The 27,832-nt window shown below is 47.0% G+C and overlaps 1 protein-coding gene across 1 annotated transcript in view; it reads left to right on the top strand.

The window, feature by feature from the left end:
• LOC147120678 (contactin-associated protein-like 5) overlaps nt 1–27,832 on the top strand; it is a 1,541,569-nt gene that overhangs the window by 631,313 nt on the left and 882,424 nt on the right. The window contains exons 5-6 of the mRNA XM_085986862.1: nt 3,540–3,743; nt 3,959–4,143. Of these exons, the coding sequence (XP_085842988.1) occupies nt 3,540–3,743; nt 3,959–4,143 (389 nt within the window). The remainder of the gene's footprint in view (nt 1–3,539; nt 3,744–3,958; nt 4,144–27,832) is intronic.

Below are 27,832 nucleotides of genomic sequence, written 5' to 3'. Positions count from 1 at the left end.
ATTGTGCAGTTGATTCAGTTCGAAAGGCTCCATTTCAGTTGGCAGGATGTTGTACCTGCTGTTGTTCCTGTAACTGGGATACCAGCACAACATAGGAACAAAAGCAGGTACAACATCCTGCCTCATCTTCCGATTAGGCACTTTACAGCCTTCCGGACTCAATATCGAGTTCAACAATTTCAGATCATAACCTCGGCCCCTATTACATTTTTATATATATTTTTTATCCACACCTTTGTTTTGTGCCCTTCCACCTTTTTTTCTCTCTCCCACATGGCAGCTGTCTCTCATTCTGCCAGCGCATTTCACACCTAATCTAGAGCCGTCCTTTGTCTCTCCACTAGTCCTATCACCATCTCGTCTGGTTTTGAATACCTCTTAATGTCTCTTCATTTCTCTTTTGTTCTTTCATCCCCATTTCCCAGCCCCCAAACTGGCCTTTTAATCTGTTTCATTGCCTGTGTTTTTTTCAGTCCTGACGAAGGGTTTCGACCTGAAACATTGACTCTATTTCTCTCTCCACGGATGTTGCCTGGCCTGCTGAGTTTTTCCAGCATTTTCTGTTGTTATTTCAGATTTCCAGCATCTGCAGTATTTTGCTATCGTAATAGGAACAAAAGAATTGCTAGATGGAAAAAGACCAAGGCCCATCTAGTTCACCTTCTACCATCCTGGTAGTCACACGATACAACGATAATGGGCATTGTTGACTAATCTTAGCAATCAGTCTCTCTCGATCAGTCTACAGCGGACCCAGACATAAGGCGAGGAAAACCCCCAGTGATGGACAACATTGGGAACCAAAGTCACCTTTTTCCTCCTAAGCACGCTACACTTACCACGGGTCATGTCTCAAATTACTCATATCCCAAAAATGTTATTTTCTGAAAGAAATCTATTTGATTTGCATTTGAATGAATCAATATTAATTGCTTCCACCAGCTTCCTAGGGAGCCTGGGCCATAGATCGATCACTCGCTCACTGAAATAAAGTTTACCCAGATTGGTTTGGGATTTAACCCCCCTTCAAGCGTAGGCCGTGTCCTCTGGTTCCGCCGTTCCACGTACATATTGCTGAGGGCTGACTGTAAAGCCATTAACCTGAAAGACATTACTTTGCAGTAAAAGCGTTATTTCACCCTGTGGTTAATTTTATTCAAGTTATTCCACATTAACTTGCGATAACTGGGCTTGTGGAAATTAAACATGAGCGTGAAAGAATTGAAACGGTGTCTGATTTTTAGTATATTGCCAACCTAGGGCTATTATATCTAACACTCTGTCCAACAGTTCAAGAGACTTTCTAACTGGCTAATATAGAAAAGCTCTAAACTGTTAGCTCTGATCATATAATGATGTTTTTATGACAACGTTGCAAAGGACTCCAACTTGAGTTAAAATCTGAATTTTTTTTTGCAGGTAAGGCATGACCAAGTGAAACAATAACACCATTTCAACTTACACTTGGGGTGCCATATATGACGAGTGCACTGACATTTCTCTCTTCCTCCTTTTCAATTTAATACATAGTATAATTACCAACAATAAAGTCATGAGTATCTCACCCAAGGCCCCTAGGGGGTGGTGCCAAGCTAGACTGGGAAAATCAGACGGGTGAAATCTCCATCATAGCTTACATGCCTTGGCACATGGTTAAGGGCCAGACTAACGATACCCTCGGAGCAGAGTGCCCATCCTGTCATCATGTCACTTTCAAATTGCACATCAGTGCTAGTGTTCGTATCCAGCCTAAGTTGCTTGTGCTCCTGGCCAGCCTCCCAGTTTCCACCCTCCGTACCGTTAACTTGAACTCATCCAGAACTATGCTGCCAGTATCCTAGCTTAGAACAAGTCCCGTTCACTCATCTCACCCCTGTACTCGTTGACCTACGCCAGCTCCCAGTTTGGCAACACCTCAATTTTATCATTTTCATCCTTGTCTTTAAACCCCTCCCTGTCCTCACCCCTTTCCCTGTCTCTGTAACCTCCTCTGACCTTGCAACCCTCCGAGATCTCTGCGCTCCTTCAATTCTGGCCTCTTGCGCATCCCCGATTTTCTTCGCTCCACCACTGGCTGCTGAGGCCACAAGCTCAGAAATCCCCTCCCTAAACCTGCCCACCTCGTGTTGTACAAGTGTATGGCTGTCTCTTGTGGTCTTAAACTGTGTTTGCTCTTTCTCTCTCTTTTATGTTTTGGTCTGATGAATAGCTCACTGTACACAGTGTCTTCTCATTAATCCTAATAGAGCCTTATAAATGATGTTAATTGGTGACCATGCCTTAATTAAGAACAATTGCATGGTGCTGACTCCGGCTCGAAGGCTCTAGTCTTCAAGTACGCATGTTTTTCTCATCCTATACAACATCTGGGCCTCACAAAAAGCTGGCGAACAATTAGCACTGTTAACATAGATGGCATTTATCTGCTGTTCAGCAAGATTCAATAAAAGCTTTAATGAAAACACTGTCGAAGATTATAATGTATGTTTTTTATGGTCCCAGTTTTATGTTCCCCTCTTTAAAGCTCCCAATTGCCATGCATCATTCCCTGAGTTTGAGAGCAAATTGGCGACCTATGTGTTCTCTGCCAGTGCCTCTTTAGAGGCAGCTGGTTCAAATGGCACAAAAGTGATATAAGATGACTCATTTTCATTTAGTCCCCATCTTGCATATCTGTGGAGAAGCACCACCTTAACTTTGGAAGCTCACCGCGATGAATGTTGGGCTGGTTCTTCAATGGGCGGGCGATCCACTCCGCCAGATTACCACCTCTGCGGTGATGAAAATTCCCCCCCACAAGAAAGTAACTATTAATGATGTGACTATCCAACAAGTTACCTTCTCCTATATACAAACCACAAAAGAGCAATCAAGAAATTTGGAAAAGTTTCAGTGTCTATTCTCTGTGAGTGGTTGATGCCAAAATTAAAAAAATTAGTAAAACACTGCTTGTTTAACTTTTAAAGTTCAGGCCGATGGAATCATAGAATGATACAGCACAGAGGAGGCCATTCGGCCCATCGTACCTGAGCCGGCTCTTTGAAAGAGCTATCCAATTAGTTTCATTCCCCTGCCCTTTCCACCGTAGCTCTGTAAATTTTTCCCATTCGCACCTTTATCCAATTGCCTTTTGAAAGTTACTATCAAATCTGCTTCCACCGCCCCTTCAGGGAGCGCATCCCAGATCATCATAACTCGCTGCGAAAAAAAAATTCTCCTCATCTCGCCTTTGGTTCTTTTGCCAATTACCTTAAATCTGTGTCCTCTGGTTACCGACCCTTCTGCCAATGGAAACAGTTTCTCCTTATTTACTCTATCAAAACCCCGAAGATGTAGTACACAGATGATGAAACGCAGAGGAGATTATTTAGAACTTAATTCCCAGCCTGCCATCGGGCTTTAGCTGTGGTTCATTCATAAAGTTGAAGGGTGGGTGGGGGGGGGAGGGGGGGTCGAAGGCGGGGGACGTTGTGGAAGAAGAGAGAGATAGAGAGATGCAACCTGTGGAAATCAAATCTTGTGTGCTCATGTTTTTATAGAGTCTGACATGGCTGATTTTGACGGCAGAAGCTCCCTGCTCTACAGATTCAACCAAAAGAGCGTGAGTACGGTGAAGGACATGATCTCCCTGAAGTTCAAGACGTTACAAAGTGATGGCGTGGTCCTGCACGGCGAGGGACAGCGGGGAGATTACATCACGTTGGAGCTGAAGAAAGGCAAACTTTCACTGCAGATCAACTTAGGTACGGACCTTGTTGTATTGTTTTCAATCTTCCAAGAACTGGAGCTTCTTTGGGTATAAGCAAAAACCCAAATTGGCTGCCTTTGGCCTGATTGTACAAGGCCACACTCTTGCATTTACAGCACTTTTTTTGTTTTCGGTTTATTAGTGCGTAAAAATTCCTTTTAACGTTATATTTTCTGATTTTTCTACTTTGTTTCCTGTGGTACATCCTAGGTGATACAAAGCTGCGATCCGTTAATGGCCACACCTCGGTCACATTGGGGAGTCTGCTGGACGATCAGCACTGGCACTCCATTAAAATCGAACGCTACAACAAGCAAGTGAATTTCACCGTCGATAAGCACACACAGCACTTTCGAACCAAAGGAGAGTTTGACTATCTGGATATTGATTATGAGGTACTTTCAATCTATCATGACGAGAGATACAATGCTTTCAATTTACATAATTTCCACATACACCTCTAAAGAATGATTTTTTTTTTAAGTTGTAATGCCCTAAAGCTACTTGTAACTCACAAATGTATCTCCTTGTGACTTTTTTCCCATCCAAAATATATAGCAAGCTAGAGGTGTGAGGATATATGAAGCTTATGAATTGTGAAATGAGAACTGTGCATCTTAGCATCTTAAGTTGCTTTATAACCTCAAAATATGTGGTAGTAAATGTGAGGAGCCAGTTGCAACTTCATAAGACAGTTCTGGATGAAGAAGAGCTTTAAGCCATTTGATCTCATCCTTCTAGAATACCTACACTACCACCTTCCTAAAACAGAATCTAGTTGTCTTTTAAATGAACCCTCCAGTGTCCTTGTTCTAAGGCGTGCTGAGCTGTAGTCAATACGATTACAATGTAAAATCATCTTAAGAACATAAGAACATAAGAAATAAGAGCAGCAGTAGGCCATACGGCCCGTCGAGCCTGCTCCGCCATTCAATAAGATCATGGCTGATCATCAGACCTCAACTCCACTTTCCCGCCTGATCTCCATATCACTTGGTTCCCCTAGAGTCCAAAAATCTACCGATCTCAGCCTTGAATATACTCAAAGACTCAGCATTCACAGCCTCTGGGGTAGAGAATTCCAAAGATTCACAACCCTCTGAGTGAAGAAATTCCTCCTCATCTCAGTCTTAAATGGCCGACCCCTTATCCTGAGACTATGCCCCCTAGTTCTAGACACGCCAGCCAGGGGAAACAACCTCTCAGCATCTACCCTGTCAATCCCCCTCAGAATCTTGTATGTTTCAATGAGATCACCTCTCATTCTTCTAAACTCCAGAGAGTATCGGCCCATTCTACACAACCTCTCATCACAGGACAGCCCTCTCATCCCAGAAATCAATCTAGTGAACCTTCGTTGCACCGCCTCCAAGGCAAGTATATCCTTCCTTAGATAAGGAGACCTTGTTGGGAAGAACATCCTTGGGCTGATTCAAGAGGATATTTTTTGTTGAAATATGTGCTTTTGACGTCATCAAGATGTGATGCCCTTACCATGGCAACCTAGTATGACTGCTCCTGTGGTGGGATTGATTTGAAGGCCACGCCCCAGGGATCTTCATGCCATATACATATTGATCTTTATATTAATATCACTGCCTAGAGTTAGTTGTTCAAGGAGGTCACAAATGTACTGAAAACATTGCAATGTGACTTTTAGAGGACCGGTTTAACAGGAGCCTAGAGCTTAATCACATTGGCCTAGAAATTCAGTTGGTTGCGCCAGCTGTTAGCGCCTTAAGAGAAGTGAATTTCGGGCGCTATGCGTGTAGCGTCCGGGCGCAGCGCGATCTGCACCTCGCCCCAAATTAAGTAGACATTTAGCGCCGGTGCAAAGTCTTAGCGCGCGCTCACCTGCGCGCGCAGAAAATGACGTCATATCCTCGTGCAACGCCCTTTGTGCGCCCCGATCCAGAACTTCAGTGGGACCGCCCCATTGTGCGGCCGGCGGCCCGAACGCTTGTTTAGTGGAACGCAACAGAGCCGACGCGGGACCCGGGGAGCGTAAATTAAAGGACACTTACCCTGCACTATAAAGGGCAGCCATTTTGCAGCAAACACTCTTGTGCAACGGATTTCTGGAGAGAGACCAAGGAAGACAGCTTTCTGGTTTGGGCCAACACTAGCTCAGGTATTTTTGGCTTCAGGCCAGAGCGTTGCAAGTGGCCTCTTGGATATTTGACTGTTTGGCAGCATATTATGGGGGCTGCATGGGGTGCCAACGCTGAGTTTCAGCGTCATGTCCATAGGGCTCGCAGACGCGGTGTGAGAGGGGCAGCCCTGGCTAGACGCAGAGGGGGCAACAGGCGTCGGCAACATAGGCCTTACCCAGTCAGGGCATACCGCCAGCAGCGCTCCTACCTCAACATGAGTGGCGCGCGATGTGTAAAAAGGCTGAGATTCCGAAAGGAGGTGGTTGGAGAGATCTGCCATCTGCTTCGCAGAGATCTGCGTCCAAAGCTCAGGAGCAGGACGTCTCTGTCGGTGGAGGCGAAGGTGACGGTGGCCTTGAACTTCTGTGCCACCGGCTCCTTCCAATCCGCTGCTGGGGACATTGCTAACATATCCCAGTTCGCCGTGCATTGCTGCATCCGCCAGGTGACCGATGCCCTTTTCAGAAGGAGGCGCCAATTAATCTCCTTCCCCATGGCCCTGGAGAGGCAGCATCAGCGTGCACTGGGATTTGCAAGATTCGCGGCCTTCCCCTTGGTGCAGGGCGCCATTGACTGTACGCATATGGCTTTGCGGGCACCTGTGGAGCATGCCGAGGATTACCGCAACCGGAAGGGCTACCATTCCCTCAATGTGCAGCTGGTGTGTGACCACAAGCAGCGCATCCTAGCTGTCAATGCCCGCTTTCCAGGCAGCAGCCACGATGCCTTTATCCTGCGGCAGACAACTGTGCGTGACATGTTCGAGGCACAGCCTCCCCCAAGAGGATGGCTTCTCGGGGACAAAGGCTATCCTTTGTGTACCTGGCTCATGACCCCGCTCCGCGTGCCCAGGACCCCTGCTGAAGAGGCATACAACGAGAGTCATCAAGCGAGCAGGAACATAATCGAGCAAACAATTGGCGTCCTCAAGCAGCGGTTCCGCTGCCTGGATCATTCCGGCGGATCTCTGCAGTATTCCCCAGACCGAGTGTCCCAATTCGTCGTTGTTTGCTGCATGCTGCACAACCTGGCTCTCCGCAGGACTCGGGCACTGCCACCTCACGTTGGACCACCACCTCAGGAGGAGGAGCAGGAGGAGCATGAGGAGGAGGAGCAGGAGGAGAAGGAGTACCATCCCAGGAGGGAGCAAGAAGGTCCAAGGGCCGTCCGTCGGCGGCTTATTGAACGTCACTTCTAAGCCCCCTGTCAGGGAATGCCTTGTGGCCATGAAGGAACATGAACGCAGCCGCTCCGCAAGCCCTCAGCCGGCGAAGGCAACAAACACTTACAGCAACAAACATGGACACTCTCTGAATAAAGAGAAATCTTTATTTTAGACCAATGAAACCCCTTCCCACATGAAACACAGAAACATTCAACGGCCCCAAAAAACAGTACATCAAATGACTCACTCCCACAACCTGGGGAGGAATAACTGAACATTTGGACAAAAATGGCCTTCACCCTCAGCCTTAACCCAAAAAACATCCCCAGAAACAAAACAACCATCCCCAAAAGAAACATAGGCATCGCCATATAAAATAACACTTGGCCACACCGTCTACTTATTGGGCCGCGAGGGCGAGACCTTGTCGAGCCTTTTGGGGCCCCTGCCCGGCCTGCTGCTCCTCCGCAAGCTCTGCCCAGTGGCTGCTGCGAGGCTGGGGGAAGGCTCCTGAGGGTCAGATGTCCTTCCGGCAGATGCCCTTGGGGGGCGGCCTAGACGGGGTTTGGCCCTCGAGGGGCCGGCTGGTGATTGGCGCAGCTGTGCCTGGCCAACATCATTCGCAGCCGCTTGCCGTTGAGGCGCCACTGGGGGAATGGCGGTGACGGCTGGAGGAATGTGTGCAATCTGGCGGATGGTAGGCGCTGGCTGGCGATCTGGCACTCGCCCGGGCCCGCACTGCAGCATGCGCACCAATCTGCCGAAGGGCAGCCCGCTGTGCTGCTGCAGCGCGGCGGGTGTCCAGGCGATGCCTGGCTGACGCAGCGCGTGTGGCAGCAGTGAGTGCCCCTGTTGCCCTGGTCTGCGACCGCAACAGAGCAGCCACTGTCTGGACGGCATCACTGATCAGCCGGCCACTCGCGGCATGTGAGGCCCCGAACTCGCGCACACTACTAGCCAGGGACTCGATCGCCTCAGGCATCCGTGCCACTACCCCCATCAGCTCGGTGTGCCGGCGATCCGAATCCTAGGCCATTTGATCGAGGTGGCGCGCCTCCTCTGAGTTGAACGTGGCCGGACTGGAGTCCGGACTCGCCCGCTGGGGAGCAGGGGGCAGAGCTGCCCGACCCTTGCCACGTTGCCGGCGGTGACTGGGCCCAGCAACTGCACTCCCCTCCGATCCTTCCCCCCTCTGGGGGGAAGGCCGCGGACCAACCGCAGCCCTCCTGGGTTGCTGGACGCCACTGGTCCCAGCAGCTCCACTCCCCTCCGACACTTCCTCCAGGGAAGACGTGTCCACTACTTCGGCATCTGCAGCTGGACCTGAGTGCTGCCCTGATGGTCCGCCTTCCTGTTCCTCCTCCTCCTCCTCCTCCTCGGAGGGGCTGTCACTGGCAGCTTCAGGGAGCTCCTCGTCACCAGCTGAAAGCAGGAAGGCACAAGAGTAGCTTTAGAGTGAGGAGAGGGCGTCAGCGAGGGAGGCATGACTGGTGGCATTCAGCGCATTGGTCGGACAGTGGCAAAGGAGGTAGATCGGATGCGCAAGTGCGACGAGAGAGGTCCAAAAGGTGATGTCCATACCATTGTGGCCCAGAAGAGGGCCGGCATCTCCACAGGCGACGGGCCCAATCACCCGGGCTCCCATGAGGCGACTCACGCGCTCCTCCAGGGGAGTGAGCTCCTGGATCTGGGGGCGGCCTCCCCCGGTCTCCTCCTGGTGCCTTCGGTTGTTGGCAAGTTTTGCCTGCAAGAGAAAGGACGGCCTGTAAGTACGGTGTGTAGCCCTGATGTGGTGTGCACTGCCTCCCATGGTGGAATAGCTTGGCCAGTGTGTAGCCCTGATGTGGTGTGCGCTGCCTCCCATGGTGGAATAGCTTGGCCAGTGTGTAGCCCTGATGTGGTGTGCACTGCCTCCCATGGTGGAATAGCTTGACCAGTGTGTAGCCCTGATGTGGTGTGCGCTGCCTCCCATGGTGGAATAGCTTGGCCAGTGTGTAGCCCTGATGTGGTGTGCGCTGCCTCCCATGGTGGAATAGCTTGGCCAGTGTGTAGCCCTGATGTGGTGTGCGTTGCCTCCCATGGTGGAATAGCTTGGCCAGTGTGTAGCCCTGATGTGGTGTGCACTGCCTCCCATGGTGTAAAGTGCAGAATGTGCAATTGATGTTCATGACTGTCCCATAGCTGCTGGCTGAGGGCTGGCCATTAGGGCTTTCAGGTTCCTTTGCCCATCATGTCAGGTGTACATGCAAGGATGAGGAGGAGACTGGAAAGGGTACTCACCCTGACAATCCTGGTCAGGTCATTAAACTTCTTCCGGCATTGGACATTGTCCCTGGGGGCATCGCCGGTGGCCGACACCCAGCGGGCGACCTCCCTCCAGGCTTTCCTATAGACGCTGGTGGGAGGCTTCCTGCCAGTGTCCGGGAACAAGATGTGCTGTCTCTTCTCCAAGGCCGTCACCATCACCTTCAAGTCATGGGCTGAGAAGCGCAGGGCACACTCACGGGCCTTCTGTACCGTTGCCATGGCTCCTTCTGATCACCAGCAGTGTTCAGGCCTAGCTGGAAGGCTGCAGTGTGCAGGCCGTTGCAGCAGACCAAGTCGACCCTTCCCCCTTTAAGAGCTGGCCGGCGCCACGGTGTCTGCTGTCAATCAAGAAATGACCGCACCTGCGCTGCGCCCGGCCTCGGCGCTGTCCCTCAGCACCGCCGGTTTAGCGCCTAAAGATAGGCGTGCATCGCCAGTTTTAGCGCTCAAGCAACCTCTTAGGGCGAAGCTACTGAATATCGGCGAAGTGCCCTCGACTTTGCGCCGGGTGCAAACTTTAGTGCCCGCCCGACTTTACCGCCCCAAAACTGGCTATACTGAATTTCTAGGCCATTGTGTCCCCCTCTATTTAGCACTAGAATGAGATGGAAACGATTTAAATGTGAATCTTTACCATACAGTTGGTGAAGCTTTCATGGCCATTACTGGAAATGCAAAGTAGTAACAAATATACTGCACAAGTCTTGACCACAGTTGTGATAACAGTGAAAGTGGGGAGGTGTTGTAAGAGCTGGCTGCCCCATTTTCAATTATTAGACTGCATGATGAGCATTTGACTGTTTGCTCTTAAACTTATTAAAAGGTAACATTTTCTTTTAAAAAGCGGCCTCATGTCCACGCTAAAACAAAATCTTCCGGTTGGTCTTGCTTCCAATACCAAATTTCTGATTTCTGAAAAAGCATCCTCCCTACCTCTCTAACCTCCTCCAGCCCTACAACCCTCCGAAAACTCTGCATTCCTCCAATTCTGGCCTCTTGCGCATCTCTGAGGCCTAGAAATTCGGTGGCGCCCCATTTGGGGCGCCAAGCTCACCTGGGCGCCAGAAGTTCCGTCCCGGAAGGAGCCGATTGCGCCAGCGTGATATTCAGTTTCAGCGCCCCAAATGGAAGCGGGGCGCTGCTCGAGGTGCCCCGCGTCCCTCTTGGGGCGTTGAAACTGAATATCGCAGCGCAACGTGCCACAGTGCCACACGCTGCGGCATGGCGCGCTGCGGTACTGCAGGCCTTCCGCCCCTTCTTAAAGGGGAGGGGCCTGCACCAGCGCGATCAGAGATCGCGAGTGCCAGCAAGAGAGCCCGGCACCGAGGAGAGGTGCCGGGCTCTTGGGACACAGCCGGCACTGCCCGGGGCGGTGGGGGGGGGCTCAGGAGGCCGGGGACGGCAGCGTGAGGAGGTGCTGGCAGGCCGCCAGCCAAAAAAATGGCCACCCCGCAACTCCCCTTTAATTAGCGCCACTACCGCTGCAGGTCGGCCCCCCTGAACCGGTCGCAGATTGCGACCGGTGTTACAGCGGGGGCGCGACCCAATATCGCGATTGTGGCGGTAGCGGGGCGCTGCGCACACCGATGACATCATCGGTGGTGGCACAGCGCTGCAGGCTAACGCCGCCATTAGCGCCCCGCCAAATTTCGCGGGAGGTGTAGCCAGTGGCGCTAAATTCACTAAGTGCCTCTTTGGGCGCTAACTGGTGGCGCAGCCCACTGAATTTCTAGGCCTGACTTCCTTCGCCCCACCATTGGTGGCCATGCCTTCTGTTGCCTATGCCCTAAGCTCTGGAATTCTCTCCCTAAACCTTTCCGGCTCGCTACCTCTCTCTCCTCCTTTAAGACGTTCCTTAAAACCTTCCTCTTTGACCAAGCTTTAGATCATCTGTCCTAATATCTCCTTATGTGGCTCGGTGTCAAATGTTGTCTGATAACGCTCCTGTGGAGCGCCTTGGGACGTTTTACTACGTTTAAGGTGCTATATAAAGGCAAGTTGTTGTTATGTGTGAGATTTGGCATTGGTATGGTGCAAAAGGAGTGTGTAACACTGGTGCAAGTAATTTAGAGTAAGTGGGGCATTCAACAGCAAATTATATTCACAGAGGCATATTCAAAAATTGCATGTATGTTGAGTGAGGAAAGAAAGCAACATATTTTTTAACAGTTTTCTGCGCGCAGTTACTTTTGGCCTGTGTCACCTGCAATTATGGGATGTATAACTATATAAAGTAATAGTAAAAAAGCTTGCATTCTCCTAATGGTACAATATTCTGAGCACTGACTCAAATTTTACTTGGTGAGAGCATAAAAATTATACTTTTAAGTGGAGGTTCATATTCCCCCTATTGGGCAGGCATTTTTAAATGTCACTCAATGTGGGGTCATTCACAGTATGTCAGTGTGGGCGTGGGGAGAAACCAAGCAGACATTAGCTGCACACAAAACTATTTTTAAAATTGAAAATTATATCCAGCAGTACGTCCTAGATAAAAGAAAGAAAGACTTGCATTAATATAGCGCCTTTCACGGCCACCGGACATCCCAAAGCGCTTTACAGCCATTGTAGTACTTTTGAAGTGTAGCCACTGTTGTAATGTGGGAAACGCAGCAGCCAATTTGCGCACAGCAAGCTCTCACAAACAGCAATGTGATAATGACCAGATAATCTGTTTTTGTGATGTTCGAAAGAAAGAAAGACTTGCATTTATACAGCGCCTTTCATGACCACCGGACGTTTCAAAGCGTTTTACAGTCAATGAAGTACTTTTACTGTTGTAATGTAGGAAATTGATTGAGGGATAAATATTGGCCAGGACACCAGGGAATAACTCTCCTGCTCTTCTTTGGAATAGTGCCATGGGATCTTTTACATCCACCCGAGAGAGCAGACAGGACCTTCGGTTTAACGTCTCATCTGAAGGACGGCACCTCCGAGAGTGCAGCGCTCCCTCAGCACTGCACTGGAGTGTCAGCCTAGATTTTTGTGCTGAAGTCCCTGGAGTGGGACTTGAACCCTCAACGTTCTGACTCGGAGGCGAGGGTGCTACCCACTGAGCCACGGCTGACTCTGTCACAGGTGTCACAGTTCCTTCATAAGTTTTTTTTTCTTCCTCCCACCTTTTATGTCTTATCAGCCGTGGGTAGCACTCTTGCCTCTGAGTCAGGAGGTTGGCGGTTCAAGTCCCACTCCAGAGACCTGAACACAAAAATCCAGGCTGACAATCCAGTGCCGAGCTGGGGGAGTGCTGCACTGTCTGAGGTGCCGTCTTTCGAATGAGACGCTAAACCGAGGCCCCGTCTGCACTTTCAGTTGGATGTAAAAGAACCCATTGCACTATTTCAAAGAAGAGCAGGGGAGTTCTGGCCAACATCACGTCATAAAAAAAAAATCTGGTATTTATCACATGAACTGTTTGTGGGAGCTTGCTGTGCGCAAATTGACTGCAGCGTTTCCTACATTACAACAGTGACTACACTTCAAAAGTACTTCATTGGCTGTAAAGTGAGTTTGTGAAAGGTGCTATATAAATGCAGGTCTTCTCTGGGGGAGTCCAGAACCAGGGGTCACAGTCTAAAGATAAGGGGTAAGCCATTTAGGACAGAGATGAGGAGGAATTTCTTCACCCAGAGAGTGGTGAACCTGTGGAATTCTCTACCACAGAAGGCAGTTGAGGCCAATACATTAAATATATTCAAGAAGGAGTTGGATATATTTCTTAAGGCTAAAGGGATCAAGGGATATGGGGAGAATGCAGGGACAGGATACTGAATTTGGATGATCAGCCATGATCTCATTAAATGGCGGAGCAGGCTCGAGGGGCCGAATGGCCTACTCCTGCTCCTATCTTCTATGTTTCTATGTTTCCTTTCTTTCCGTTCTATTCTATGTAATGTCCAGCATTTTGATAATGTTGCTTTCAGAATTGATACACCTGGAGCTGAGATTGCTTGGAAGATATCTGCTGCTGGCCTTCTCCCGATGGAACTTTTAATGATTAGGTGTATGAAAGGGATGGGAGTTGACTTGACCTTCGTTTTTTCATTCCCCTAGCGTCCGTGGTGAGCCTCTGCTGTGCCTTTTCCTGAGAAAGCACAGGAACTCATCATGCAGAGAAACGCAGGTGCAAGGCAATATCCTGCTCTTGCTTATAATTTACTCCTCAAATCAATAGGTTTCCTCAACATTGAATATCAAGTGCCACAGATTTAATGCGTATGCAGTACTTAAACATGCACTTAAAAGCAATACTTACGACAAATCCTTGTGGGTTGAACTACTCAAACGCGTCATAGTTCCGAGCTCGGATTACAGGTTGATCAGATCTTAATCGAATCCAAATACTCATTACAAACAGCCAATGTTTATACGTTTCTCTTTCTCCCTCCATGTGACAATTGACATAATTCTGCATTACTTAATACAACTCCACAGAGGGAGAACTTAATTGATTTATCCCTCATCAATAACTTTAGTTTGAACAAGTTATTTTTCCGTAGACCGGTACAACCCCGCTAACTTTGTTATCTTATCAATAGTTTCACACTTGTTATATATAATTGCTATTCCACCAAGTGAAACGTTTAATTCTAAGTTCATCTGTTATTTGGTACCATACCGTACCAGTCAAACCAGATGTTTTAACTAACGATTTCCTGCACTTGTTAGCAGCTGATTAAAGTTTTCTGCCATATGCACTGGCTTGCCTGTTAATTAGGTTTACTTTAGTGACTAAACTGACCATTGCTTTAAGATCAGACCTGGTTCAATAGTCCAATGGTACTTTAAATTGATTTAAACTTCCCTCCTTAACAGGCAAAGGCTAAAGGTTATCAATGCTACAATATAAAGAGAAATCAGTAGTGTTATAATATCAGCAGACTTCAGAACAGTCTGATTAAACCTTTCCTTACTATGCCCACTGCCGTTGGGTTGTACAAAAATGAAACCCGTTTAAGCAACAATACCAACAACTTGTATTTATATAGCACCTTTAATGTAGTAAAATGTCCCAAGGCGCTTCACAGGAGGATTATAAGACAAAGAATTTGACACCGAGCCACATAAGGATAAATTAGGGCAGGTGACCAAAAGCTTGGTCAAAGGTAGGTTTAAAGGAGCGTCTTAAAGGAGGAAAGAGAGGTAGCGAGGCGGAAAGGTTTAGGCAGGGAATTCCAGAGCTTAGGGCCAAAGCAACAGAAGGCACGGCCACCAATGGTTGAGCGATTATAATCAGGGATGCTCAGGAGGGCAGAATTAGAGGAGCACAGATATCTCGGGGTTGGTGGGGGGGTTGTGGGGCTGAAGGAGATTACAGAGATAGGGAGGGATGAGGCCATGGAGGGATTGGAAAACAAGGATGAGAATTTTGAAATCGAGGCGCTGCTTAACTGGGAGCCAATGTAGGTCAGCGAGCACAGGGGTGATGGGCAAACGGGACTTGGTGCGAGTTACGACTCAGGCAGCCGAGTTTTGGATCACCTCAAGTTTACGTAGGGTAGATTGTGGGAGGCCAGCCAGGAGTGCGTTGGAATAGTCAAGTCTAGAGGTAACAAAGGCGTGGATGAGGGTTTCAGCAGCGGATGAGCTGAGGCAAGGGCGGAGACGGGCGATGTTACGGAGGTGGAAATTGTCGGTCTTAGTTATGCTGCGGATATGTTGTCGGAAGTTCATTTCAGGGTCAAATATGACACCAAGGTTGCGAACAGTGTGTTTTCTGCCTCAGACAGACGTCTTCACTTTGATGCTCAGCTAGAGAAGGAACTTGTATCTGGCTTTGCATAGCACCGGCAGGGGGGTTTTTGTTGTGCTTGCACTGCAACAAAGTTAGGCTCGAAGGGTCGAATGGCCTACTCCTCCTATTTCTTATGCTCTTCCTGGCTCCACATAAATGCAAAAAAAAAAATTAAACTTACCTATTCGGTGGCAACCGCTGGCTAGGCCGCAGCCACATCCAGAAAACCTGATCAGCCCAGTTTGATATTAGCATATGCAGAGGTCATAATGTCTGTTTTAGGCAGCTGCCCCGGATGGGTTGCATGTTTTTCAGGTGTCAGGACATTGAGCCTTGAAATTGGGCCTCATCATGCCCATTTTACAGCCATAAAATGATGGCCGGCTTCTAACCGGTGGTCCTTTTATGTTGGTGCAGATGAGATGCTGCGTTCATGGATCATCATCAAATATGTCATATGGATAAATGTGAGGTTATCCACCTTGGTGTCAAAAACAGGAAGGCAGATTATTATCTGAATGACAATAGATTGGGAAAAGGGGAAGTGCAACGAGACCTGGGTGTCCTTGTGCACCAGTCGCTGAAGGTAAGCATGCAGGTGCAGCAGGCGGTTAAGAAGGCAAATGGTATGTTGGCCTTCGTAGCGAGAGGGTTCGAGTGCAGGAACAAGGATGTATTGCTGCAGTTGTAAAGGGCGTTGGTGAGACCACATCTTGAGTATTGTGTGCAGTTTTGGTCGCCTTATCTGAGGAAGGATGTTCTTGCCATGGAAGGAGTTCAGCGAAGATTCACCAGACTGATACCTGGGATGGCAGGAATGACGTATGAGGAGAGATTGGGTCGATTGGGCTTATACTCGTTGGAGTTTAGAAGAATGAGAGGGGATCTCATTGAAACTTATAAAATTCTAACAGGACTAGACAGACTAGATGCAGGAAGGATGTTCCTGATGGCCGGGGAGTCCAGAACCAGGGGTCACAGTCTAAGGATAAGGGGTAAGCCATTTAGGACAGAGATGAGGAGAAATTTCTTCACCCAGCGTGTGGTGAACCTGTGGAATTCTCTACCACAGAAGGAAGTAGAGGCCAATTCAATAAATATATTCAAGAAGGAGTTAGATATATTTCTTAAGGCTAAAGGGATCAAGGGATATGGGGAGAAGGCAGGGACAGGGTACTGAATTTGGATGATCAGCCATGATCTCATTGAATGGCGGAGCAGGCTCAAGGGGCCGAATGGCCTACTCCTGCTCCTATCTGCTATATTTCTGTTTTCCACTAAGCTACCCGACAGAGGTTGGGCAGATCCAATGGCTAGTTCCTGGAGACAAAACTGCACCCAATTTCTAAAATGCTCAGTTGGTAATGATTTCGACTCTGTGTCAGAAGTTTGGGGTTCCATAGTCCCGTTCCAGGTCTTCTTTCATCCTAGTTATACTGCGCTCCAGTGCAGTATTGAGGGAGTGCCGCTTTGTTGTAGGTGACATTGTTCAGCTGAGGCTCCATCTGTCTGTTCTAGTTGTTCAGGTGAATGTCCAAGATCCCATGGCACTACTCAAAGAAGAATACAGAGTGTTCTACCATGTCCTGGACACAATTCCTCCCTCACATAGCAACATAGGAATTTCTAGATGAAAAAAGACCAAGGTCCATCTAGTTTGCCTTCTACAATCCTGGTAGAAACATAGAAGATAGGAGCAGGAATAGGCCATTCGGCCCCTCGAGTCTGCTCCGCCAGTCAATGAGATCATGGCTGATCATCCAAATTCAGTACCCTGTCCCTGCCTTCTCTCCATATCCCTTGATCCCTTTAGCCTTAAGAAATATATCCAACTCCTTCTTGAATATATTTAATGAATTGGCCTCAACTGCCTTCTTTGGCAGAGAATTCCACAGGTTCACCACTCTCTGGGTGAAGAAATTCCTCCTCATCTCTGTCCTAAATGGCTTACCCCTTATCCTTAGACTGTGACCCCTGGTTCTGGACTCCCCGACCATCGGGAACATCCTTCCAGCATCTAGTCTGTCTAGTCCTGTTAGAATTTTATAAGTTTCAATGAGATCCCCTCTCATTCTTCTAAACTCCAGCGAGTATAAGCCCAATCGACCCAATCTCTCCTCATATATCATTCCTGCCATCCCAGGTATCAGTCTGGTGAATCAGTCTGGTAGTCGCATGATGCACCGATAATGGAGTTGCTGACTAACAATGGCAATCAGTCTCTATCATTTAGTCTACAAGATACCCAGGCATGAGGCGAGGAAATGCCTAGTGGTGGAGCGCTTTGGGAACCACAGGTCCGAAGTCACCTGTTCCTCAAAACACCACCAAAACAGAGTAACTGGTCATTTATCCCATTCCTGTCTGTGGAATTGTGCTGTGTGCAAAAATCATAGAATCACAGAAATTTACGGCAGAGAAGGAGGCCATTCGGCTCATCGTGTCCGTTGCCGGCCCAAAAATGGCTACCCAGCCTCATCCCACTTTCCAGCTCTTGGTCCGTAGCCCTGTAGGTTTCGGCACTTCAAGTGCACATCCAGTACTTTTTAAATGTAATGAGGGATTCTACCTCTACCACCCTTTCAAACAGTGAGTTGCAGACTCCCACCACCCTCTGGGCGAAAAAAGCTCTCCTCGAAATCCCCTCTAATTCTTGTATCTATTATTTTTAAAAAGCAGTGCCCAAACAGGGAAAATGGCTGAAGTTACAAAATATACAAAAGCTTTTTCTCTTTCTTTTATATGCATTACTTAATCTGCTAGAAAAATCAGCCTAGGCTGACCAGAGAAATGTGATTTATACATCTTGCTAGACGCCTAGAGAGAGATTGCATACACAACATACCAGGAAAATGTCAACAGAGAAGAGACGTCAGCCGACCGTCGCACTCCTGTTCAATCGCTATCACATGAAGCTCACATGTTAACTGTCAACAAGGTACAATGCTGGATGGTGCACAGCCATCAACTTTTGGAATAGATTTCTGCCAACGGCACTGGATGATGGTTCAGTTGTCGTATCCAAAAGGGAACGGATCAATTTTTGACTCAATAAAGAGAATTTAGTTTGGGATAGAAACTGGAAGAAAATTAGTCATGTTCGGGCCCTGAACTAGGACCTGAATAATGGTGCAAATTGGATGGACTTAATGACTTTTGTTTTAGTTGTTGTGTATTTTTATATTCTTGTGTGGTGCATGCACAGAGCAAATATCAGTTAGCAAAATAGCACCGTGCACTGGACTGCTACTGAATTGAGAAATTATTGATGGCTTTGGATATATGCCGAGGGGCAAAAGAAATGCAGACTCTGAGTTTGTAGCTGCAGTTGAACAAACTTCAGTAGCTTGGAGGTTTGTGATCAAATACGCAGGTGAGGCAAAAAAACAAACCACAGGCAAATGAAGCCGCAGGCCAACCTCTGGTTGGCTGACACACTGTTTGGTGTCCATGGTTTCTCACACGGTGAGTGATGTAATAAAACTCACTACACACTTGGTTTGAGCATAAAGCAAGTCTTTAAACAACTTGTTTCAGAACATGGAGGTCTAGTTGTATTTCACTAGCTCCTTGTCTTACAAAATGTCCCTGGAGAGCTGGGCCCACGCCCGAGTATTTATACTCCTTGGATGGCGCCACCAGCTGGGCGTCCAGCATTATTTCATAAGTAGTTTCTTGATGATGAGATTTATAACAGTGAGTTTCTGATCTCAGATGCCTGCCAGAAAGCAGCAGTTCTACCAACAAGAATCAAGGGAACATGGAACAATGAGCATTCCCTGCCATGGCCATAGAATGATGCATGGAGTGGGCAAGGGGAGATCTAAGCCGGGAAGGGGGTGAAATTGACAGTTCTTTTGTGGCAATTTATTTACAAGTTTGTAAGTCTTAAAGATGACTCTCACTCCTTTAGATCAATAGATAAATATGAATCATAAATCTTAGAGGTTTACTAGAATGGCACCAGGGGTGAGGGACTTCAGTTATGTGGAGAGACTGGAGAAGCTGGGATTGTTCTCCTCAGAGCAGAGAAGGTGAAGGGGAGATTGAATAGAGGTGTTCAAAATTTTGAAGGGCTTTGAAGAGTAAATAAAAAGAAACAGTTTCCACTGGCAGGAGGGTTGATAACAGAGAACACAGATTTAAGATCATTGTCAAAACAACCAGGGGGAAATGAGAACTTTATTTACACAGCGAGTTGCTGTGATCAGGAATGCACTGCCTGAAAGGGTGGTGGAAGCAGATTCAATATTGGCCCAGTAATTCCGGGCACAACGCGTGAGTACGGACGGGGTACTCACGCGTGTGCCCGGAGGAATTGCCGGTTTTCAGCATGCACAGCGCATGCGCTGAAAACCGGCATTTCCTGTCCTCTGACCCAAGGGGTTAAGAGGCAATACGCACGCGACTGCACAGGCAGCGCGTGCGCAGTGAAATTCCTTTTTTTTTTCCCAGAGTTGCCCGAGTGTAAAGGCCTCCGGTCTTTACGCGTGGAAAAACCAGACATAAGTATTTAGTTTTTCAGGTGTGTGGGCTTTTAGTACAATGTAGAAATTTTTTTTCCACAGGTTTGTTATTTTTAAAGAATTTACAGTAAGGTAAGTTTAGTTTTATACCCTATTTTTTTTTAATTTATTTTTTTCAAAAAATTGATTAATTGTTTAAAACATTTTTAAAAACTTATTTATAGTTATTATAATCAGTGGGATTTTTTTTAAATTTTATTTAAAGTTAAAGTAGTGTTTTGGCAGCCCATACTTTTCATGAGTTTGACAGCTCTTACTGTCAAACTCATGAATGAGTTTCCCCTCCCCTGATTGGCTGCACAGTGCTCACCTGATCCCAGCCGGCACATCGCACTAACTACGCCGCTGGATCAGGTAAGCACATCGCGCCAACATCTGAACCGGGCCAGTGACAGGAAATGCAAGCAGGCCCAGGCTTCAGATGTCGGCGCGCAGGGTGAGTGCAGATCGGGGGCTTGCACGTGCGGCAAGCTCCCAATCCTAATTTCAGGGCCAATAACTTTCAAAAGGCAATTGGATTAATACTTGAAGCGGAAACATTTGCATGGCTATGGGGGAAGAGGAGGCGAGTGGGACTAATTGGAAGCTCTTTGAAAGAACCGGCACAGGCATGCTGGACCGAACGGTCTCCTTCTGTGCTGCATCATTCTATGATGCCCTAACAACAAGCAACAATTGTCATGACTACTGGAAGCACTAGATTTGTAAATAGGGCTCTATTCCACAATGGTTCAAAACACTGAGTGATTTCTCTTTATTTGTGTGAGGATTTTTAACATTTATCCAGTTGCACTTCTCAACATAAGTGTGTTATGCTTGAAAATTGAATATTTTCTCCCAATGCAGGTACCCAATATTGGCATTTAAGCACTCCCAGATTGTACACATTGCTGGACTGAAATAGAGGAAGCTTAAAACTGTACTTAACCTACACAACAACAACAACTTGCATTTATATAACACATTTAACATAGTAAAACATCCCAAGGCACTTCACAAAAGCGTTATCAAACAAAATTTGACACCGAGCCACACAAGGAGATATTAGGACAGGTGACCAAAACCTTGGCCAAAGAGGTAGGTTTTAAGGAATGTCTTAAAGGAGGAGAGATATATAGAGACGGAGAGGTTTAGATAGGGAATTCCGGAGCTTAGGGCCTAGGCAGCTGAAGGCAGTGTCGCCAATGGTGGAGTAATGAAAATTGGGGATGCGCAAGAGGCCTTCACCTCAGGAGAGTACCTTCACCACACAGACTGCAGAGGTTCAAGAAGGTGACTCACCACCACCTTCACAAGGGCAATTAGGAATGGGCAATAAATGCTGGCCTTGCCAGCGACGCCCACATCCTGTGAACGAATGAGAAAAGGTCAGATTTGGAGGAGAGCAGAGATCTTGGAGGGTTGTAAGACTGGAGCAGGCTACAGAAATAGGGAGGGCTGAGGCCATGGAGGGTGATGTAAGAAAACTACTAGGCACTTGGTCAGAGTATTAAACAAGGCTTTAATCGACTGTTTCACAACATGGAAGTCTAGTTATCCTTCACTAGTTCCTGTTTACAAAATGTCCCTGAGCAAGCTGGGCCCGTGCCCGAGTATTTATACTCTCCCTGGACAGCGCTACCAGCAGGACGCCCAGTATATTTCATAAGTCATTTCTACATGAATGGCACGATTTATGTCAGAGGGATTTGAAAACAATGAAAATTTTTAAATCGGAGAACTCACTACTGTGCCATTCCGATAGTTTCTATGTCCCACAACAGCCATGTTTGAGGCCTCCAATTAGTGCCAAGTTTGAAACTATCCGAAAGTATTTCCTGCAGAAACCTTGCAGGCAAACATTATGATAAGTGCACTTGTCATTCTTGGTTGGATTTGATCCGACTTCTCCTGATAGAGTGCTCAGCTACTTTACCATACAGTCCCAGTTGTTCAAATTATTTGTTGCAGCTTTCCATTCTGGTTTCTATATATTTTTTCTGTGATGATTGAACAGTAAGGCAGCCTAATGTAAGCTTGTGTTGCCTTGCACCTGGTGGGAAAGAATAGGATTAAGTCGGAACCTATTACTTCGCTGTAACAACTCCCTACTTTCCTGAATCACTAATTCAGGGAAACATGTGCGCTCCATGGCTTCCATATCAAACCGACTGTTATGGGATTTAAAAAAATCTTTCTTCTTTCCTTCCAATTGTGATCTTTGCCCCACGCATAATTTGCTGTATTTTTTTTAAATGTGATCCATGCAATTTTGTTCAATTGCTGAAGATGAAAAGCTGCAGTTTATCAGAAGTTATATATCTGAGCAATGCAAACACTGCCCAGACAGTATTTAAATCTTACTGTATAACAATCAGTGGTAAGCTGCTGTTTATTTGGAAGACTTGAAAAGCTTTAAAAATGAAAACTCAAGCTGAATTAACTGAAAAATAAAACCTTTTGTGAGAACATTAAAGAATGCACTTCTTTTGCGAGAAGCAGGAGATTAATTATTAATCACTTCTGCACTATGATTATATGCTAAGGGCTCATGGTTTGAGTATCTAAGTCTGAGCTCAACACTCCTGGTGGCACTTTGGGCTTTTTGTGCAGATTGCGTTTTTGTGTTGCAATGCATCAGATTTTTTTTTTATTTCACCGGGGCAATTCAAGACGACTACATAATGGTACAAATTGGAAATCTTAACCAGCGCTAGCTCAAGCAGAGTACAAAAAAACCCCACCAGATATCAAATTTGTACGAATGAGAATTTCCTTCTGTTGCCAGCTCTTCATCTGTCTTATTAGCATCAAAATAGTGACAGTGTATATTTCTGTATGAGACTCGAAATTTGGGTCAGGGCAGGTTGAAAGTAAGAGGTGGGGGGGAAGTTATCTTAAATGCAAGTTGTTTTGATGGTTGGCATGATAGTTTGTTGTAAGGAGTGTACTCACCTGCTCCTGTCTGGCCCCTGTTGGTTGAAGTAAATGTTGGTCCCTTAGAGGATGAGACTGGGGAATTAATAATGGGAAACAGGGAAATGGCAGAGACTTTGAACAAATATTTTGTATCGGTCTTCACGGTAGAAGATGCTAAAAGCATCCCAATAATAATTGATAATCAAGGAGCTATAGGGAGGGAGGAACTTAAAAACAATTACCATTACTAGAGGAAAAAGTACGAGGCAAACTAATGGGACTAAAGGCTGACAAGTCCCCTGGACCTGATGGCCTGCATCCTAGGGTCTTAAAAGAAGTGACTGCAGAGATAGTGGATGCGTTGGTTGTAATCTACCAAAATTCCCTGGATTCTGGAGAGGTCCTAGCGGATTGGAAAACTGCAAATGTAACCCCCTGTTCAAGAAAGGAGGGAGACAGAAAGCAGGAAATTATAGGCAGGCTAGCCTAACGTTTGTCATTAGAAAAATGCTGGAATCCATTATTAAGGAGGTAATAGCAGGACATTTAGAAAATCATAAGACAATCAAGTAGAGTCAACATTGTTTTATGAAAGGGAAATTGTGTTTGACAAATTTATTAGAGTTCTTTGAGGATGTAACAAGCAGGGTGGATAAAGGGGAACCAGTAGATGTAGTGTATTTGGATTTCCAGAAGACATTCGATAAGGTGCCACATAAAAGGTTACTGCACAAGATAAGAGCTCACGGGGTTGGGGGTAATATATTAGTATGGCTAGAGGATTGGCTAACTAACAGGAAACAGAGAGTTGGGATAAATGGGTCATTTTCAGGGTGGCAAACTGTAGCGAGTGGGTTGCCACAGGGATCAGTGCTGGGGCTTCAACTATTTACAATCTATATTAATGACTTGGATGAAGGGACTGAGTGTTCTGTAGCCAAATTTGCTGACGATACAAAGATAGGTGGGACACAAAGGGCTGGATTTTGATACTGGAGGCGTGTAGGAGGCGGGACTACAAGTTTCGGGGTTGTAGTCCCGCCTCCATCGAGTTGTGGCCAACCCACGCGATTTTCACTTGATTGACCTTGTTGACCCCACCCAGCGGGCTCAACAGGCCAATTAAGGTCCACCTGGCAACAGGTGACGTCACAGATTGACATTTCATCTGTCAAGAGCCTTTGACAGATGAAATATCAGCGTTTGATAGCTCTTTGAAGCTGTCAAACACTGACAATCTGTACACTAAATTAATTCCTTCCTCTCAGGCTGATTTAGAGATCTCTCCAGAACAGAAAGCTGAATACTGCAACTTTTGACAGCTCGCGGCCATTCTGCTTTCTGTGCCGGTGAGATGAGGGACTCCCGAGACCTGAAGAAAGGAAGGCTGTAAAGGTAAGTAAAGGTAATTAAACTTCTTTAAACACTTTACACACACCAAACACACTTACCTCTGCACTCATGCACCCATCACTCCCAGCACAGGTCGGGTATCCACCTCCTTTGAAACTGGCATGGAGGCAGGTTGGGGGCGGGATGGGTTCGTGCCCCCTGATTTTGGGATTTTAACCCCCCACACGCCTCCAATCCTGCCTCCATGGCCCAATGAAAATCCTGCCCAAAGTGTCTGCAAAGGGATATAGATAGGTTTAGTGAGTGGCAAAAATTTGGCAGATGGAGTATAATGTGAGAAAATGTGAGGTTATCCACTTTGGTAGGAAGAATAAAAAAACAAATTATTATTTAAATGTGGCAAGATTACAAAATGCTGAGGTACAGAAGGATCTGGGGGTCCTCATACATGAAACACAAAAAGTTAGCATGTAGGTACAGCAAGTAATTAGGAAGGCAAATGGAATGCTGGCCCTTATTGCAAAGGGAATGGAGTATAAAAGTAGGGAAGTCTTGCTACAACTGTACAGGGCGCTGGTGAGATGACATCTGGAGCATTGCTTGCAGTTTTGGTCTCCTTATTTAAGGAGGGATATACTTGCATTGGAGCCAATTCAGAGAAGGTTCACTAGGTTGATTCCTGAGTTGAAGGGGTTGTCTTATGAGGAAAGGTTGAGCAGGTTTGGCCTATACTCATTGGAGTTTAGAAGAGTGAGAAATGATCTTATTGAAACATATAAGATTCTGAGGGGGATTGACAGGGTAGATGCAGAGAGGATATTCCTCCTTGTGGGGGAATCTAGAACTAGGGGGCATAGTTTCAGAATAAGGAGTCATCCATTTAAAACGGAGATGAGGAGGAATTTGTTCTCTGAGGGTCGTGTATCTTTGAAATTCTCTACCCCAGAGAGTGTGGAGGCAGAGTCATTGAATATATTCAAGGTGGAGGTAGACAGATATTTGAGCTACAGGGGAGTTGAGGATTATGGGGAGCGGGCGGGAAAGTGGAGTTGAGGCCAAGATCAGATCAGCCATGATCTTATTGAATGGCGGAGCAGGCTCGAGGGGCCGAATGGCCTGCTCCTGCTCCTATTTCTTATGTTCTTATGTTGAATCCCCTGTCTCTTGGTGCTCCATCAGCGCTCACATCTCCAGCTCCTAAACTCCTGTTCTCTCTCACATTCCCATCTCTCTGGGGGCTCTTGATCTCCTGTTCCAGGAAGTGCACAGCCAGTCAGTCAGTCAGAGCACATTAAAATCTAATTTCCCACTCTCTGGAGGTGACGGGGGGAGCCCAGTGACAGATGGGGTGTGTCACAGGTGGGACATGGACTGATTTTCAGAGAGAGGGTGGTTAGATGGCGTTTAATACATGGATTGGCTATTACTTGAGTATGTAGGTTTAGGCTGCCAGTCACTTTCATATCCGTCCTATTTGTTAGCAAGTCTACATAATTTCCTACAATAGCAAAATATTGCCGATGCTGGAAATCTGAAAATGCTGGAAACGCTCAGCAGGTCAGGCAGCATTGAGGAGAGAGTTCTGACGAAGTGTTCGACCAGAAACGTTGACTGTTCCTCTCTCCTCGATGCTGCCTGCCTTGCTGAGTGTTTCCAGCATTTTCTGTTGTTATTTTACATAATTTTCTACATTTCAACAGTGACTACAATTCAACAGCCCTTTGGGGTTTCCTGAGGTCATGAAAGGCGCTATATAAATGCAAGTTTCATCTTTCTAAATAATATATTAACTGCAAGTTGAAAAGAACTCTTTGCAGTCACAGAAGTAATCAGCCACTGCATGTTCGCACTACATGGCAAACAGACTTCTTGGCAATAGATACAGTATTAACAAAGAACACAAATTTATTCATAGTGCTGTGAGACAGAACTATTTTATTGATTTATTGTACCTACAGTAACACAGATATATGGTTGAGTTTTTAAAAAAATCCAGAATATATGGTTTCCAGAGTAATGGGAAGCTGTGTTTTAATTAAACCTCAGTTGCATAAATAAATTTGTTAAATCTAATAAAACTGATAAACTTCATAATAGATCTTTCCGTTTTTTGAATTATGGAGGAAAAACTTCAATTAACCCAATTTGTAAATTATACAATTAGCATAATACATGAGATATAGGCCTAAAATGATTACAGTTTACATTCAGGGGCTTATATCATTAAAACTATTGTGTATCTAGCTCTGCTATGTGTACTAGGAGTGATTGCAGTCCTTGAGATTTCCAGTCTGACTACAACATGCAAATTGCTCCTTCTATAATCGCGGTTACTTTAATAGAAAAAAACATGTTTTATTCTATAAATGAGGACAATACTGGCATGGTAATGCACAAGTGTGTGCTTACAATTCAGCACAAAATACTGATTTCAATAGTGACATGTTGGGAGATGCCAAACAGAAGCCAGGACATCCTCCCCCTCTCCACCCCCCTGCTCCTCCACTTCCTCCAAGGAGAGATGCAAAGTCCGCAGATGGTTCACCCTGGGTCATTCTCCTCCTCCTACTCCTCCAAATCTCCATGAATAATGTTGTACCTTGCTCTTTTTGACATCATGTTTTTGAATATTAGAATTCTGCCCAATCCTGAGAGGACACTGGCTTTTCCTGGTTAACTAACCAGTGAAAAAAAGCAGGTAAGGATGTAGGAGACTATTTGGCCCACCTAGCTCGTCTTACCATAGAAACATATGGGCCTAGAAATTCATTAAGGCGCTGCCAGCTTTGCGGACAGTTACCGCCTAAAGAGGGCTTCTGCGCCAAAAATGAGTTAGCGCTGATATTCAGCGCAGCGGTATTGGCGGCGGTAGCCGTTAGCGCTGCGCCGGCACCGATGACGTCATCGGTGTGCGCAGTGCCCCGGTTCCGCCCCGATCCCCATATTTAGTAGCGGCCGCCTCCTCCGAAGCGGCCGCAAACAGCGACCAAAAAACGGGGCCGTGCTGTAGCCTTAGTGGGGCGCTTTAAAGGGGAAGGTGCGGCCGGCCGCTTTTTCGGCGGCCGCCTGCCCGCACCTCCTTCCCCGGCCTCCTCCACCCCCCCCCCGCGGCATTGCTGGCTGCTTTCCGCGAACCCGGCACTTCTCCGTGGTGCCGGGCTCATTTGCCGGCACTCTCCAGCGGCGATCTCCCCGTTGCAGGCAGCTCCCCCTTAAGAGAAGGAGGAAGCCTGCAGTACCGCAGCCTGCTGCTCCGCAGCGGCTGGCGCAGCGGCGCCAAGAGCGCTGAAATTCAGTGTCAGCGCCCCAAGCGGAGGCGGGCACACCCTGGTATAGTGCCCGGTTCCGATTTGGGGCGCTAACACTGAATATCTGACGATCGCTAATGGCTCCCCGCCCAGCGCTAACTTTTGGGCGCGAGCGAGCTGGCCGCCCCAAAGTGAATTTCTAGGCCATGGTTCCCATCCAGGTATTGATCGCTCTCTGCATGGAGAGTTCTATGATTCCACTACTATAACATCTGCCCCTGCCTCCGTCCATCTATTACCGAAACGCTCCTCTATTCATTTGTCACCGCGAGCCTCAACCATTCCAATGCTCCCCTGGCTGACCTCCAAGCCCTCAACCTCCTTAAACTTCAGTTCACCCAAAACTCTGCTGCCTACATACTGTCCCGCACTGTCCTGTTCACTCATCAGCCCTATCCTTGCTGACCTACGTTATCGCCCAGTCCTCCTATGCCTCAAGTTTTAAATTCTCAGCCTTATGTTTAATTCCCTTCATTGCCTTGCACCTCCCTATCTTTGTTAGCTCCTCCAGCCCTACAACTCGCCCAGATATCTCCGTTCCGCTGACTCCGGTCTTTTGTGCCAAACAATTTGCCCCATCATTGGTGCCTGTGCTTTCAGCCATCTACCCCACGTGCTTCGGAACTCCTTCCACCTC

This window comes from Somniosus microcephalus, chromosome 4 (assembly GCF_052327205.1).
Source record: "Somniosus microcephalus isolate GS21.2 chromosome 4, FLI_Smic_1.0, whole genome shotgun sequence".
In the NCBI taxonomy this organism is placed as follows: domain Eukaryota; kingdom Metazoa; phylum Chordata; class Chondrichthyes; order Squaliformes; family Somniosidae; genus Somniosus; species Somniosus microcephalus.
This window is presented reverse-complemented; position numbering and strand designations above follow the sequence as displayed.